This window comes from Bos javanicus, chromosome 2 (genome assembly GCF_032452875.1).
Source record: "Bos javanicus breed banteng chromosome 2, ARS-OSU_banteng_1.0, whole genome shotgun sequence".
Classification (NCBI taxonomy): domain Eukaryota; kingdom Metazoa; phylum Chordata; class Mammalia; order Artiodactyla; family Bovidae; genus Bos; species Bos javanicus.
The window spans coordinates 106,890,899-106,907,450 of record NC_083869.1 but is presented as its reverse complement, the minus strand read 5'-3'; the positions used below and the strand labels follow the sequence as shown (position 1 = coordinate 106,907,450).

General features: G+C 43.0%; 1 protein-coding gene across 1 annotated transcript in view; it reads right to left on the bottom strand.

Annotated features, from left to right (window-relative positions):
* The window catches only part of LOC133228986 (sterol 26-hydroxylase, mitochondrial), a 41,608-nt gene that overhangs the window by 1,391 nt on the left and 23,665 nt on the right, over positions 1–16,552 (bottom strand). Inside the window, exons 2-5 of the mRNA XM_061385134.1 lie at positions 5,625–5,815; positions 1,228–1,427; positions 927–1,124; positions 606–778 (exon numbers count right to left, since the gene is read on the bottom strand). Coding sequence (XP_061241118.1) covers positions 606–778; positions 927–1,124; positions 1,228–1,427; positions 5,625–5,815 — 762 coding nt within the window. The remainder of the gene's footprint in view (positions 1–605; positions 779–926; positions 1,125–1,227; positions 1,428–5,624; positions 5,816–16,552) is intronic.

The window sequence follows — 16,552 nt, the reverse complement described above, 5'->3', positions numbered from 1 at the left end:
CCTGGAGAAGGGAATGGCACCCCATTCCAGTATTCTTGCCTGGAGAATCCCATAGACAGAGGAGCCTGGTGGGCTATAGTCCACGGGGTCTCAAATAGTCAGAGATAACTGAGCGACTAACACTTTTACACAGCAGGATTAGACTCCAGGGTTTATAGGACCCTCTCTCCAATGCTCAACGTGGCTTCATGCAGGATAAGGACCGATATGATAGAGAATCACACCGTAACAGCAAAGGAGACTAACGGAGAGACCCAACAGGACAAAGGTACACGAAAGAGGCCCTACTAAGAAGGTGCTATGGGCAAGCTCTTCACTTTCTGCTTAGATGAAAGCATGAAGGAGTAGATCTGGTATGAGATGAAACTTCCCAGCTGTCAGAGAGGCTCCAGGGAGTGAGCGAATCCCTCACACTGGAACCACTCCTGGCCCACCTCCGCAAGGCTGAATGACCCCCATTTTCCTTCCAGCTCTAAATCCACATTACAGAAAGAGAAGCAGGTACCTGGAGGGACGAAGGTCAGGCTCAGGTGGAGGATAGTGGGAAACTGGCCCAGGATGAGAGCTGGGAGGCCCTGGCCTCCGCGCCCGCCCCTCTCACGCACCGTGTCTACTCCAGCCAAGAGCAGCTCGGGCAGGCTGCCCTCAGCCTCACGAGGACTGAGTTGTCCGCTGGTCAGCAGGAAATGCAGATAACCAGATATCTGGGTCTTCTCTGGATTCTCTGTCTTCAGCTGGGCCTCTATCTCCTCCAATTTCTGATCAATCAGCTTTTTTCCTACAGGGACAATGGGGAACCGGGAGGATGCGGCCAAAAGCCATGCTCTCCAAGGACCGAGGGAGAAAGTCCTGGGAGAGAGTACTGGGGGCTGTTACTGCACTGAGCCTGGGACCCATGCCCCCACTTCTTCCCCTGGACTCCTCACCAAAAGAGAATATGGTGTTCCAGCCATCCAGGTACCGCTTCCAGAAGGGCAGCAGGGGACGAGTCCACGTGGGGAGGAAGGTGACAAAGAGCGAGTTATGGAACATGAGCCCGACAGATCTGACGAAAGTCTCGGTGTCCTTGGGAATGGAGCGCTCCAGGCAGCCAATGCGTTTCTCAAACAGGATGTAGGAAATAGCTGGATGTACATGGTGGCCGTCATCAGAGGGGAGTACAGCCTACCCCTAACCCACACCTACCCCTGACACACGCCCACCCGGCCCTTCTCCCAACCAGAGTACCTTCCAAGGCAAAGAAATAGAATTGGTGAGCGATGTCAGGCACGTGGTCCCCCGAGGCACTCTCTGCCCGCAGCTGTTTCAGTTGATCCATGAAGTCATTGATCACCTCGTTCAGAGCATCCGTGTAGAGCGCAGCCTCGGCTGGCTTCAGCATCCGCTGGTTCAGAGTCTGGCGCAACCGGTACCATTGCTCTCCCATCCTGCCGACGATGGAAGAGTGGCACCAGTGTCAGTATCTGGTGGGGACTGGATCAGGTGGTGTCTTCCCACTGAGACCCTTACAGAGTTGAGGAAAATCTCAGACCCTAGACCTAGAATTATGGAATCACAAACTCTCAAATGACAGAATCTTCAAATCACAAAACTTCAGAATTTCACTAACAGCATAAAGGAAGTAGTTAAGGTGGGCATCTCAGCCAACCTGTGCCGTGCTAAGTCGCTTCAGTTGTATCTGACTCTTTGCGACCCTATGTACTGTAGCCAGCCAGGCTCCTCCAGTCCAAGGGATTCTCCAGACAAGAATACTGGAGTGGGTTGCCATGTCCTCCTCCAGGGGATCTTCCAGACCCAGGGGTTGACTCCCATCTCTTACGTCTCCTGCATTGGCAGGTGGGTTCTTTACCACTAGCGCCTCCTGGGAAGCCCTCTGAACCAATCTGCCTAGGGTCAAATCATAGGTCAGATGATGTCAGCTGAGTGACGTTAGGCAGGTGACTCAACTTCTCTGTGCCTCAGTTTCCTTTCTGTAAAATAGGAATAATAAGAGCACCTATCTTAGTAGGATAATTAATGTGTTTAGATTGGTGCCTGGCAAATGGGTGAATACTTAATGAATGTTGACTGTGATTATCTTAGGATGACACAACTCTATAATCTTCTGTATGTGAAATGAGCTAGGCAGCTACAGTGGCTCTGGTGCCTCTGTGTTGATGATGAGGGATAAAAGAGAGCAACTGAGGGTTCTTGAGGTGCTCAGAGGACCTTTGTGCTCTGCTAGGCTCAAGGCGCCAAGGAGACAGAGAGCATTATCTGGCTGATGCCCCAGTTCGTCTTGCCATAACCATGCAGTAGGTATTTGGGTCCTCACCCTGGTTAGACAGGGATTCTCATGGGGATGGACACACACTTCCCATTCAGGGGCTTAATGTTCAGGAGCTACTCCCATCTTCAGCAGTCCCCCAAACCCATTACCTTTCCTAAGCAAGCTGGGTATGGGTCAATTTTTTAAAAAGCTAGATGTAGAGTAATAAGTATAACATGGTAAAATTTTAAGAGGAAGAGAGGGAACCCTATATATATCTACATGCATATCTGTATGTTCACAGAGAAGAATATAGGGCTTCCCAGGTGGCAGTAGGGGTAAAGAACCCACCTGCCAATGCAGGTAGATGTAAGAGAGGCAGGTTCGATCCCTGGGTTGGGAATATCCCCTGGAGCACGGCATAGCAACCCACTACAGTATTCTTGCCTGGAGAATTCCTTGGATGGAGGAACCTGGAGGGCTACAGCCCAGGGGTCACAAAGAGTTGGATACAACTTAGCGACTAAACAACAACAAGATAAGAATATACACCAAATTGTCAGGATTACTTAGGAGGATGGGATGGGACCAAGGGGTAGGGAGATAATATCTTATTACTGGAATTTTTACAATAAATATTACTTTCTAATTTTAAAAATTCATACGGTCTTTAAAAAAGAAAAACATTCACAAGTATTAAGGCAAGAATCAGGTTTTTTATTTTGAACTATTGGGCTCCCTGGTGGCTCAGACAGTAAAGAATCTGCCTGCAATGTGGGAGACCTGGGTCCGATCCCTGGTTTGGGAAGATCCCCTGGAGAAGGGCATGCTCCAGTGTTCTTGCTTGGAGAATCCCCATGAACAGAAGTGCCTGGTGGGCTACAAAACATGGAGTTGCAAACAGTTGGATGCGACTGAGTGACTAAGCACAGCACAGCACTGTAAGCCAACTATACTTCAATAAATTTGAAAAATATATTTTACTTAAATGAACCTTAAAAAACAAAGTAAATAAATAAATAAATGAACTTCAAACCCTAGGAGTTTTCTTTCTTATATTGGTGTGTGTGCTAAGTTGCTTCCATCATGTCTAGCTCTTTATGGCCCTATGGACTGAGCCCACCAGGCTCCTCTGTCCATGGGATTCTCCAGGCAAGAATACTGGAGTGGGTTGCCATGCCCTCCTCCAGGAATCGTCCCGACCCAGGGATTGAACACGCATCTCTTAGGTCTCCTGCATTTGGAGGTAGGTTCTTTACACTAGCGACATCTTATGTTGGGGGAAACTGCAATAAAAGTGTTGCTAGAAAAGGAATGAAAACCAGAACAGACGTATTTATTGGAACTTCAGGTTTTGGGTGCTTCTCCAAGAGTAAAACTCTCCCAACAATAGGAATAGATTTGCAGAACTTAAATGAGAACCTTCTGTGGTTTTTAAAATATTTCTTGGGAAACAATGCTTCAGAAAATGAGATTTTAAATATATATATATATGTTAAAACAAAAAAGTCTCATAAGTTAGCAAAATAGATTTTAAATACATATATTATATAACATATTTAGGAAACTGGCTTTAGAGGAAATGGGTATAATAGATCACAAAGGGGTATATATATATATATGTTTAGCTCCAGCTCTAAATCTGAACCATCAAGTCCAGTGATGGCCTGACCTGGTGAAAAACTGAGACCCAAATCTTTTATTATTATTATTATTGTTGAGTTATAATTGACATACAACATTATATTGGTTTCAATATAATGATTTGACATCTGAATACACTGCAAAATGATCACCATAACAAGGCTAGAATGTGGGAGGAGAAGGAGACGACAGAGGATGAGATGGTTGGATGGCCATCACCGACTTGATGGACATGAGTTTTGAGTAAGCTCTGGGAGTTGGTGATGGACAGGAAAGCCTGATGTGCTGCAGTCCGTGGGGTCGCAGAGTCGGACACAACTGAGCGACTGAACTGAACTGACCATCTGTCACCATAAAAATATAAACTTTAAGGATTTACTCTCTTGGCAAGATTTGGGTCTCAAATATTGTACAGCATCCTTGAGACCCAAATCTTGCCCTCAAGGTCAGATATCAGGCTAAACAGCTCTTAAAGAACATTCTCTATTCTCTTCTCAAAACTTAGAAAAAAGGACCAAGGAATTAAGTTCTGAAACCACCCACCTCTGAAGGAACCAGGAAAAGAGAAAGCTATGAAATGACAGAATGAACATACAGGCATCAAAGACACAGAAAATGAACCTTCCAAGCAGTCTGTTCCTTTCCAAACACGTCAAGGCAGTAAGTCCTTCTTCCAGAATCAGAGAGATCTATGTCACTACTCACCGCGTCACTTCTGGCAAGTCGTGCAAAAACCAAACCCTTCTAGGCCTCAGTTTCTTTACTTGTGAAATGGGGATTAATAATACCATCTACTTCCCGCCCTTGTTTTGAGGTTAGAATGAAATAATAAATGTAAAGAGACTCGCCTGATGTCTGGCGTGTCATAAACACTCAGTTATTATCAGTGTTGTTGCTATTACTTCAACCACCTGGATTAACTTTAATCCCTTAAAAAAATAACTTTAGAAACGTGAATGTCAGACAACTAGGGAAAATAAAAAGCCATTCATTGTTTTGGAAGCTCTTTTAACATACTATAGCAAAAAGAAGCCTGGTAATATACCCAATTACAAGTTGTGGCACTGGGAATGGTTTATCACCAATGATTCTCAATTATTTACCTTAATTGGTATTTGAATATATAATATACTCAGCTTATCTTTCAATGTGTCACTGCCAAAATAATCTTAACTTTTCTAGGTATGACTTTGAGGCTAAAACCTACACGTATCTCTCTGTGTTGAGAGCATCCATGAAAGTTATAACCAACAACAAGCATATAATACATAATTTGGAAAATATTCTTAAAATTAAATTGAGCCCTCCCAACTAATATGATGCTGCTGTGTTGTTTTTTTTTTTTCAACTATAAGTAAATATGTCCCAGTAGGATTTGAGTTAATATGTTTTCAACCATAATACAGAATCATGGAGCTTGAAAGGTCTGAAAGATATCTTGGAGATCCTGTAATTCAAGCTTCCCATTTTATACATAAGAAACATAAGCCCAAGGAGGGTATATTATTCATCCGTTTATAGTCATAGGATATATTAGTGGAAAAGCCAATGAATGGTCCATGGGCTTCAGTCCAACCCAACCACCGCTTTCTAGACACAGAGGCTTTTTTCTAGACTCAGGCTCGGAGGACACAGGGAGATCCTACTCTGCCCATTATCCTCTGGCTGCCCAGTGCCACTTCCTGGGCCTGGCCTCTGGGGCCCTCTTCCAGTCCCTCCAGCCCCAGCTCACGTGGTGAAGGGCCCATAGGACAGGCCTTGCTGGTCCCGGTGCTCCTTCCATAGTTTCATGTCGTCCCGTACCGGGTACTTGCCCTCTTGGCGCATCACTTGCTCCAGGAGTGGGGCACTGGCCAGGTGCACGTGCATCTGAGGCCCTACTCGATTTATCCATATTGGGCCGTACTTGGCCTTGTTCAGCACCTGTGGGGTTCAACCAAAGCTGAATCATCATGGCCTAGGCAAGCAGGCACTTCCTGGAGAGGAGAAACAGGATAGAGGAAATGTCCAATGGCCACACCAGAGCAGGTGGGCTGGGCAAAACTCACTGTGTAGGAGGTAGGTGCTGGGATGGCCTGTAGTCTTAAAAGGAGAACACTGGACAAAATGGTGACACAGGAGTTAAAGTATTGAGAGCAATGAGTAGCTGGCAGAACTGGGGGAACTAAGGTCTTAGAGGAATGAAATTTTGGAAAAATGAGATACCTGGTAAACTGGAGTAGGCTGAGGTATGGGTATTGGGGGTCCAGGGTTTTAGGGAAACTGAGCCCTTAGTGAAGTATAGTAGAATGTCTATGGCCCCTTCATGTGTGTGTGCTCAGCTGCTCAGTCATGTCTGACTCTTAGCAACCCCATGGACTGTAGCCTGCCAGGCTTCTGTGTCCAGGGGATTTCCCAGGCAAGAATAGTGGAGCTGGTTGCCATTTCCTATTCCAGGAGATCTCCCCAACCCAGGGATCCAACCTGAATCTCTTGTACCTCCTGTCATAGAAGGCATTTAAATTTCCTGCAGTTTGCTTCCAAACATGAGAAGATAAGCATCTTGTGTAACCAATAAGAAAAAAGAAACACAACTAGAAATGCCAGGAAAAATAAGAAGCTGAATGAGAAAATCAAGATGTAAGTATGAAGTAAACTATGTGGCATGAATTTTTTTAATAAAAAATCTTATTAGCTGTGTTAAGGAAAGTAATTCTCAATATTTTATCTTAGAATTTCTACAGCACTTGACAGTTGAGACACATAACATCTATGAAATTGACATTGCAAATGAATGATGTTTTTATAGTTGTTGAAAATAAGGGAGAAAACAATATGTTTTGGCAGGGGGAGGTAAAACTTAAAAAAATCCAGAAATACTAAGATTAAATTTATTAGCTAAATTACCCTGAAATAAAATGAAACATAGTGCTTTCCCAAGTACTTCATCTTTCATAATCTGTTACTGAATATGTTTTAAGAGGATCGGATGTGTTCCAATATCAAAATTAGTCCAAAGGGTTTCTATAAAAGAAACATTGTAATTATGGACACAAGGGACGTCCCTGGTGGTCCAGTGGTTAAGAGTCTGCCTTTCAATAAAGAGGACACGGGTTTGATCCCTGGTTGGCAACTAAGATCCACATTCCACAGGGCAATTGAGCCCACTTGCTGCCACTTCCAAAGTGTGTGCCACAACTAGAGAGAAGCCCGCACACTGTACTGAAAGATACCACAAAGATCCTTCATGCCACAGCTGGGACCTGACACAGCCAAAAATAAAATAAATAAACTTTTTTTAATTATAGAGAAGAGATTTTTATGCAAATTATAGAACTCATAGTCCATAGAATCATCAATTTTACTGGGTCTTACTGTTGACATTAAATACTAGTTTCTTATCTGAAGTTTGATTTCTTTTCCTTCTGTTAAGTTCAAGTAAAATGACATGTAATGTTTTTATATAATGACGCAAACAATACTTATCTCTAGGTCATGGTTTATAGATAGTTTACTTTCTTCTTTATACTGTGATTTGTTTTTCAAGCATTCTACCTTCATCTTGGAATCAGAAAAAAATCGTATTTTAAAGGACCAGATTAATAAGCTTGGGCACCACTTCTTGCCTGGAATCCAAAGCTCCTGGCACCACTTCCTGGCTATTGGTTTGGAATTTTCTGGGACATTTTCCCCCATGCCTAGACATTGCTTTCTTCCCTCTTCCTTCATACTCCTCTTCTCAGTTAGTTTACTCGGTGGAACTTAACAAGGATCTATTTATGTAAGAACTTATTTTAGAAAGACACCAGAACACCTGCTGAGAGATGTGTGCTATGTCTGTGAGCCTACCATTAAGCCGTAACCTGAACCAGTTAGAGAGCCCTAGCGTTCTCAGATACGTCCTATCTAAATGCCCCTTTGCAGACCAGAGTCCCCTGGGGATCATCTTCCAGGATGAATGGGAGGGCTAGCCTCTGCCAGATGAAATTCCAAAGATGGACAGTATTAAATTCATCCAATACTCATTTATTGAGCTCATATCCTGTTCCTCCTATACTGATCTAGGGGCTGGGGACACTGCTGTGACCTACCCTTTTACAGTTTATTTACATCCTAAGGTGTGAGCCACGTAGTTAAGAATTGGATTACTTATGCTTATAAATGGTTCCTTAATTTTTTTAAAGATTTTTTTTAATGTGGACCATTTAAAAAGTCTCTATTGAATTTGTTACAATACCGCTTGTATTTTATGTTTTGGTTTTTCGCCCGAGATGCTTGCAGGATCTTGGTTCCCTGAACAGGGACCAAACTCATACCCCCTGCATTGGAAGGTGAAGTCGTAATCACTGGACCACCAAGGAAGTTCATTTCCCAAATTATTTTGTAGATGTAGATGTCTGTTTCTTTAACTAGAGTGAAAGTCTTCAAGGACAGGAACCATGTTGTACTTCTTTATACCTCCCCTACTGCTAGACACACTGATAAACACATTACAGGCACTCAGTAAATATTTAGCAGTTGCCAATGAATCAAGTGGAAGAATAACAAGCTGCAGATAAAACAGAGCTTATGAGACAGAGTCAGAAAGGAAGCAGGGGAGAGGATACATAGGACACTGATAACAACGGCTCCACTGGGGCAGGCATTAATTTTAAAAAGCCTGGCAGGATAATGTGAAAAGGAAATTAAGAGAATAATTCTAATAGATAATTATAATAGCATCTTTTATGGACTGAATGTTTGCATCTCTCCAAAACTCATGGGTTGAAGCCCCAACCCTCAGTGTATATTTAGAGAAGAGACATCTAAGAAAGTAAGATTAAATAAGAGTGGGGCCCTGATGCAGTAGGATCAGTAAGTATCCTCCTAAGAAGAGACATCAGAGAGTTCTGTGTGTGCACATACACACCCACCCACCAAGCAAAGATCATTTAAGTACACAGGGAGAAGGTAGTTGTCTGCAAGCCAGAAAAACTGTTACAAAATACAAGTCTGTGTGCCCAGTGCACAATGAGGCCAAACAATACCAAAACATCAGAATTTGCAGCAGAGAAAGGCTTACTGCAGGGCCATGTGAGGAGATAAGTGAGTGGCTCATGCCTTAAAATCCCTGAACTTCCTGAAAGCTTTCAGCAAAGCCCTTTTATAAGAAAGATGAAGGAGAAGGAGGGGCATGGTTGTGCCTGCGTGCTTAGTTGCTCAGTCGTGTCTGACTCTTTGCAACCCTATGGACCGCAGCCTGCCAGGCTCCTGTGTCCATGGAATTCTCCAGGCAAGAATACTGGAGTAGTTTCCCATGTCCTCCTCCAGGGGGTCTCCCCGACCCAGGACTCAAACTACACATTTCTTGTATCTCCTGCATTGGTAGGCCAATTCTTTACCATTAGCGCCACCTGGGAAGCCCGGGGCATGGTTTAGTTGTTGCAAATTTCTTGATGTCCAAAAAAAAAAAAAATTTCTTGGTGTCAGATCCTTTGTTCTTGAGGTCAGATCACAGTCAGGTCACCATGTACCTATAAACCTCCACCAAGACAAATGTTATTCTCTATTCTGACAAAAATGGGCAAGGGCCCATGGCTCAACTTTCACCCTCTCAGATCCAGGCCCTGGCTAACAGGAGGGGGTCCCTGTGTGGGCTCATGACCCTGTTCAGCAGCATTCATCTAGTACCCAGTCTGGGTCCTCCCGCCAGTGCCCACGCCTGGCTGAAGAGGCGGTTCTCAGCTGCTGGCACCTTCAGGGCCAGGTTCCCAGGCTCAGCCCAGCTGTCATCACTGAGGGAGCCAGGTACCCAGGACCGAGCTGGCTCTCAGGCTTTTCACTTGAGACAATCATTTGTATAGGACCAATAGGAATACTTGTTGTAGCACATACCAACCAGCTCACAAGAATCACCCTTCTTTGAAAATAGCCCCAACCACAGAGCTGGACCTGAAGTAGTGATGTGAAATGTCCTTTCAATTTAACCCTGACCTCTGGTCACCTCCTAGGAGTAGATAACCAATCTAAACTGTACCTATTTTTGAAACTATTTGAATGGAAAGCCTGAAGTTGGATGAAGGTTACTTCCATGGCAGTGTCCAGTTTCTGAGGCCTACATGGACTGTGACCCATGAATATTGCCACTGCCATTAGGTTGCAGAGGTGGGGATAGGGGAGAAGTTCACTGCTGCCTTGAAGCCTGGGGCCAGCTAGTGGGCAGCCCTTGCAAGGACTCAGGAGCTCTTCAGGACATAGCCCCAGCCTTCAGCCCGTCCCTGGGCCTCTCTAGATTACCCCACTAGCCCCAAGGCCTGAGGGCCTGGAGCGCCCTGGGGAGAAGACCACGATCCACCTCTTACTGTACCCTTTACCACAAGGACCACAGTGAGGTCCACTGTTGGTATAGTGGGACCTCAAAATACTGTGCTAAGGCTGTAACACCAACAGTCTCCAGCTAATGGGCATGTGCCTGCTCTACCCGTTAGAAAAAGACTCTCACCAGAAATCAACTATGCTGGTACCTTATCTTCTACTTTCAGCCTTCAGAACTGTGAAAAAAATTTTGTTGTTTAAGACACCCAGTTTGTGGTATTTTGTTAGAGCAGCCAAAGTAAACTAATATATAACATCCAAAAGAATAAAATTACTAATAATAAATTTAACCAAGGAGGTAAAACACTTGTACACTGAAAACTACAAAACACTGCTGAAAGAAATTAAAGGCCTAAATAAATGGAAAGATATCCTATGTTCACAGATTGGGTAACTTAATACTGTTAAAATGGCACTGCTCCCCCAAGTGACCTACAGATTCAATGCAATCTCCATTAAACTTTTCATGGGCTTTTCTCGGAAACCAATCCTCAAATTCATATGAAATTGCAAGAGCCCTAAATAGCTGAAACAATGTTTAAAAAGAAAAACAAAGATGGAAGACTCATACTTTCTGATTTTAAAACTTATTACAAAGCTACAGTAATTAAAACAGTTTGCTAATAGCATAATGATACACGTATAGACCCATGGACTAGAATCAAAGGTATCCAGAAATAAACCTAAATATCTATGGTCAATTGATTTTTGACAAGAGTGCCCAGATCATTCAGGGGGAAAAGAACAATCTCATCAATAAATGGTGTTAGGACAAATGGATAACCAAGTGCAAAAGAGCAAAGTTGGACCCCTACCTCACTTCATATACAAAAATTAACTCAAAATGGACCAAAACTCTAAATAAAAGAGCTAAAACTATAAAACTCTCAGAATAAAACACAGTGGAAAATCATCATGATCTTGGATTTAGCAATGGATTCTTAGATTTGAATAGTAACATATGAGCAATAAAAGGAAAAAAATAGAAAATTGGACTTCATAAAAATTTAAAACTTTTGCATATCAAAGGACTTTATCAAGAATGTGAATAACAATTTACATAATGAGAGAAAATATTGGCATATCATATATCTGATGAGGGTTTAATATCCAGAATATACAGACAACTCTTTAAAACGCAACAAGAAGAAGACAATCCAATTTTCAAAGGATGAAAGCACTTGACATTTCTCCAAAGATATACAAATAACCAATAAACACACAGAGATGTTCAACATCACTGATCATTAAGGAATGAAAATCAAACCCATAAAAAGGAAGCATTTTATATCCACTTGTTGTTTAGTCACTAAGTTGTATCTGACTCTTTTGTGACCCTGTGGACTGTAGCCCACCAGGTTCCTCCATCCAAGGGATTTACCAGGCAAGAATACTGGAGTGGGTTGCCATTTCTTTCTCTGGGGGTTATATCCACTAGAATGACTTAAATCCAAAAAACTGAATACAACAAGTTGTTGGCAAGCAGGTGGAGAAATTGAAGCCCTTGTACATTGCTGATGGGAAAGTAAAAATAGTGCAGCTGCTGTAGAAAACCATTTGGCAAGTTCCCAAAAAGTTAAACATTAAGAATTACCATATGATCCAGCAATTCCATTCCTAGGTATATACTTAACAGAAATGAAAACATATACCACACAGAAACTTGTACAGCAATGATTATAGCAGGATTACTTAGAGTCGTCAAAAGGTGGAAACAACCTGAAAGTCATCAACTGATGAATGGGAAAGCAAATTGCGGGATATACATACAATGGAATAGTATTCCGCCATAAAAAGGAACAAAGTACGGGAATACAATACAAGCTAAAATTTGGATGAAATTTGAAAACATATGCTAACTGAAAGAAGCTGAGACAAAAGGTCTCATACTGTATGATTCCATTTATATGATATATTTGAAAAGGCAAATCCATAAAGATGGAAAGCAGATTAATGTTTATACCAAAGGGTGGCATGAAGGGGAATGAGGAGTGACTAATAACAGGGTCTCTTTCTAGGGTATCAAAATTTGAAAAAGTTATGAAACTAGAGAGAGGCAGTAGTTTTATAACATTAATAATACACTAAATGCTGCTGAATTGTGCACTTTAAAATGGTTCATTGTTTTATACTTCATGAATTTCCCCTAAGAAAAAGCCTAGAAGTTTGTGATAACTTAAAACCTCCAGAGGCTCAGAAAGGGCCCTGCTGAGATTTCCCCTCAGCAAAGAGAGAACAGAAAGGGAGTGAGGGGGCTTCCCCTGAGTTGGCTCTTCTGTGGTTCCAAGACTTCCTCTCTTGTGAATCGAGAAGAAGAGAGGACCAGACCAACCTTTCCTTTGCCTTGCCAGCTACTTATATAGGATTAAAGATCAGGTTTTAAGGAGTGTTTGCTCATTTGTTTATTTGCTCTGGGAAGAAGACACCAGCAGAGTCTTTTTTTTAGAAATGGGAATTCCCCCTATTGCACAAAGTTGTTGCCCTTATAACTTCTGGAGGATGATTTGGCAGCCAATATATATCAAAGGCCAGGATTACCGGGGTCCAGCCCAGGTTGGCGGAGAAGGCAATGGCACCCCACTCCAGTACTTTTGCCTGGAAAATCCCATGGATGGGGGAGCCTGGTGGGCTGCAGTCCATGGGGTCGCTAGAGTCGGACACGACTGAGCAACTTCACTTTCACTTTTCACTTTCATGCATTGGAGAAGGAAATGGCAACCCACTCCAGTGTTCTTGCCTGGAGAATCCCAGGGACAGGGAAGTCTGGTGGGCTGCCGTCTATGGGGTCGCACAGAGTCGGACACGACTGAAGTGACTTAGCAGCAGCAGCAGCAGCAGCCCCGGTTGGATCCAGGGATTCCCTCAGGAGGATGGCGTTGGTGATTAGAATAGCAAAGCAGAGATTTATTAGATGCTCAATAATAACTGGTTTACGCGGAAAATCAATATAACCTGTGACACCAGGTTAGCTCTGACCACAGAGGCTGCAGGCGCCCTCTCAAATAGTGGAAGGTGCCCCACCTTAGGCACCTTCTCGAGTGGGTCTTAAGAAGCCCAGGTAAATAAGTAGTCGCAGAGAACCCCCGTGCTCCAATTGTTTTGGCATGAAGGAAGAACAGAAGAGAAAAGGAAGAAAAGGAAACAAGAAAGAACGACACAGGGAGACCAAGCTTTGGTGAACAAGGCCCGTAGCTTTATTTTCAAAGGGAGCTTATATACCCTAAGTTGCACATAGAGGATAATAGGGGGTGTGAAATCATGTGACATCATGATCCTATTGAGACCAGGCTTTCTTTTCTGCAAATTTATCATATACAAATGGTTTAGGTGATTTACATCATCTTCTGGCCAGAAGGCCTGTTAACATTTTATGACTCTGATAAAGGTTTGTCAACCATAAGACTTATGTTCTCTAGGAGTAATTATTTTAAAGTTTGGCGCCATCCTCCGAAGGTGTTAGATACAGTTGCATTCCTATAGGGCAAAGGTGCAGTGGGTTTACAACAAAGGAAAGAATTTATTACCTTAAGGGTCTAAAGTTGTTAACACCAAGGCCACTACTTATTTTTTCTACATCCCAACTATATTAATTAATACACTTCCAAGGATACAATACAGGGGATGTGGAAACTTGGCAGCAATCACTGGCTCAACAATGAAATCTACTAGTTCTATTCTGACAATTTCTAACTCTCCGAGAAGCTCTATACTATTTGAATATCTTAAGCTTCCCGTGCCTCTCCGCGGTTGGGAGACTGTAAACAATTGTTATGTGTAGCTGTAGAAGTCCGGGTAAACCTGTCAGGCAAGTTAGAGAGCCATCTGAGAGGTTTGTATTTAAACACTCCTATTATGCCCAGGAGGCTAATTAATTAGCTTGAGCTCTAAGTTGATTTCCTTCAGAGAAAAGGTGGTTAGGGATAGCCCCCCCACCCCCACCCCCCGTGACTGTCAGAGGAGTTGGTGAAAGTCGTGAAATAGTAAAACAGATTCTGGTTTTTGGGTAGACGCTCAGGCAGGCCCAGAGAGGCACCCCTTGAGTTCTGGCTCGTCTTGCCCACCAGAGCTCTCTGCACGACCTTTGCCATGGGTAGGAACTCCCGTGCTGGCTCCCGGCACTGGATGAAATCTTTTACTGCACCAATTCCACTTTCAGTTCAGTTCAGTTCAGTCGCTCAGTCACGTCTGACTTTTTTCGACCCGATGAATCGCAGTACTCCAGGCCTCCCTGTCCATCACCATCTCCTGGAGTTCACTCAGATTCATGTCCATCGAGTCAGTGATGCCATCCAGCCATCTCATCCTCTGTTGTCCCCTTCTCCTCCTGCCCCCAATCCCTCCCAGCATCAGAGTCTTTTCCAATGAGTCAACTCTTAGCATGAGGTGGCCAAAGTACTGGAGTTTCAGCTTCAGCATCATTCCTTCCAAAGAAATCCCAGTTGGATCTCCTTGCAGTCCAAAGGACTCTCAAGAGTCTTCTCCAACACCACAGCTCAAAAGCATCAATTCTTCGGCACTCAGCTTTCCTCACAGTCCAACTTTCACATCTATACATGACCACTGGAAAAACCATAGCCTTGACTAGATGGACCTTTGTTGGCAAAGTAATGTCTCTGTCTTTCAATATGCTATCTAGGGTGGTCATAACTTTTCTTCCAAGGAGTAAACGTCTTTTAATTTCATGGCTGCAGTCACCATTTGCAGTGATTTTGGAGCCCCAAAATATAAAGTCTGACACTGTTTCCACTGTTTCCCCATCTATTTCCCATGAAGTGATGGGACCGGATGCCATGATCTTCGCTTTCTGAATGTTGAGTTTTAAGTCAACTTTTTCACTCTCCTCTTTCACCTTCATCAAGAGGCTTTTTAGTTCCTCTTCACTTTCTGCCATAAGGGTGGTGTCATCTGCATATCGGAGGTTATTGATATTTCTCCCAGCAATCTTGATTCCAGCTTGTGCTTCTTTCAGCCCAGCGTTTCTCATGATGTACTCTGCATAGAAGTTAAATAAGCAGGGTGACAATATACAGCCTTGACGTACTCCTTTTCCTATTTGGAACCAGTCTGTTGTTCCATGTCCAGTTCTAACTGTTGCTTCCTGACCTGCATACAAATTTCTCAAGAGGCAGGTCAGGTGGTCTGGTATTCCCATCTCTAGGAAAATTTATTTTAAGGAGCTAATTCATGATGTGCAGGATATTTAGTGATAGATATATTTACCAAACCTTTATACATTAAAAAATCTAAACATATAACAATATAACAAGCTTCAGTATATTCTCATGTAGCCACAATGCAATACCCATTAAAAATTGTTACTCAAGTGATAGTAAAAGATATTCATATTTTAGTAAAGGGCAGGTTATAAAAGAGAGTATATGGTATGCATTCATTCAAAAAGTAAATATGTGGATGATGCATGGGGGAAATGTGGAAGTCTATTCACCAAAGACAAACAAGCAGGATTAATACCCTGAAGACTATGTGTATATTTATGCATTCATTTCACAAATGCTTTTTTAAAAAATTCTATTTCTTTCTTTTTGGCTGTGCTGGTCTTCATTGCTGTGAGGGCTTTTCTCTAGTTGCAGCAAGCAGGGGCTACTCTCTAGTTGCGGTACGCAGGCTTCTCATTGCGGTGGCTTCTCTTGCAGTGCACAGGAAGGCTCTTGGGCACAGGCTCAAGAGTAGTGGCACGTGGGCTTAGTTGCTCCACAGCATGTGAGATCTTCCCGAACCAGGGACCGAATCCATGTCTCCTGCATCGACAGGTGGATTCTTTTCCACTGAGTCACCAGGAAAGCCCGCAAAAGCTTATTAACACCTATGTGTGCCAGACACTTAATATGTACAGGGTGCTGAGATGGAAGATTTGGACTTTCTTTGTTTTGTGTCTTTATATTTTCTGATTTCTCTACGATAAATAGAGAAATTTACCAGGTATTACCTCTGCAAATTACTTCAACTAAGTCAAAATGACATTCTCTTAAATGTGTTATGTAATCACAAATAATAGTAGGCAACTCATATTTATTTGCCTTTTTTTAGAACAAGGGTCATCTTATAGGAAAAAAAAATGTGCCTGTCTCATTGTCATGGGTTCTGATTTCAAGTCAGTCATCCACAGCTGTCCTGCTCGTTTCAGCTGAGGGGTCAAGATTGCCTGGAAGGCGATTTTTGCCCTGGTTTCAGTTCCAGCACAGGGGCTCTGTCACTGTGTTGGGTAATAGACTGGCGGTGGCACCCTCCTGATCTTGCATGTGTCTGCAGACACAAAGGCTTGAACCCTGTGTCAACCGAGAAAAATGCACAACCTAAAAGTTGAGA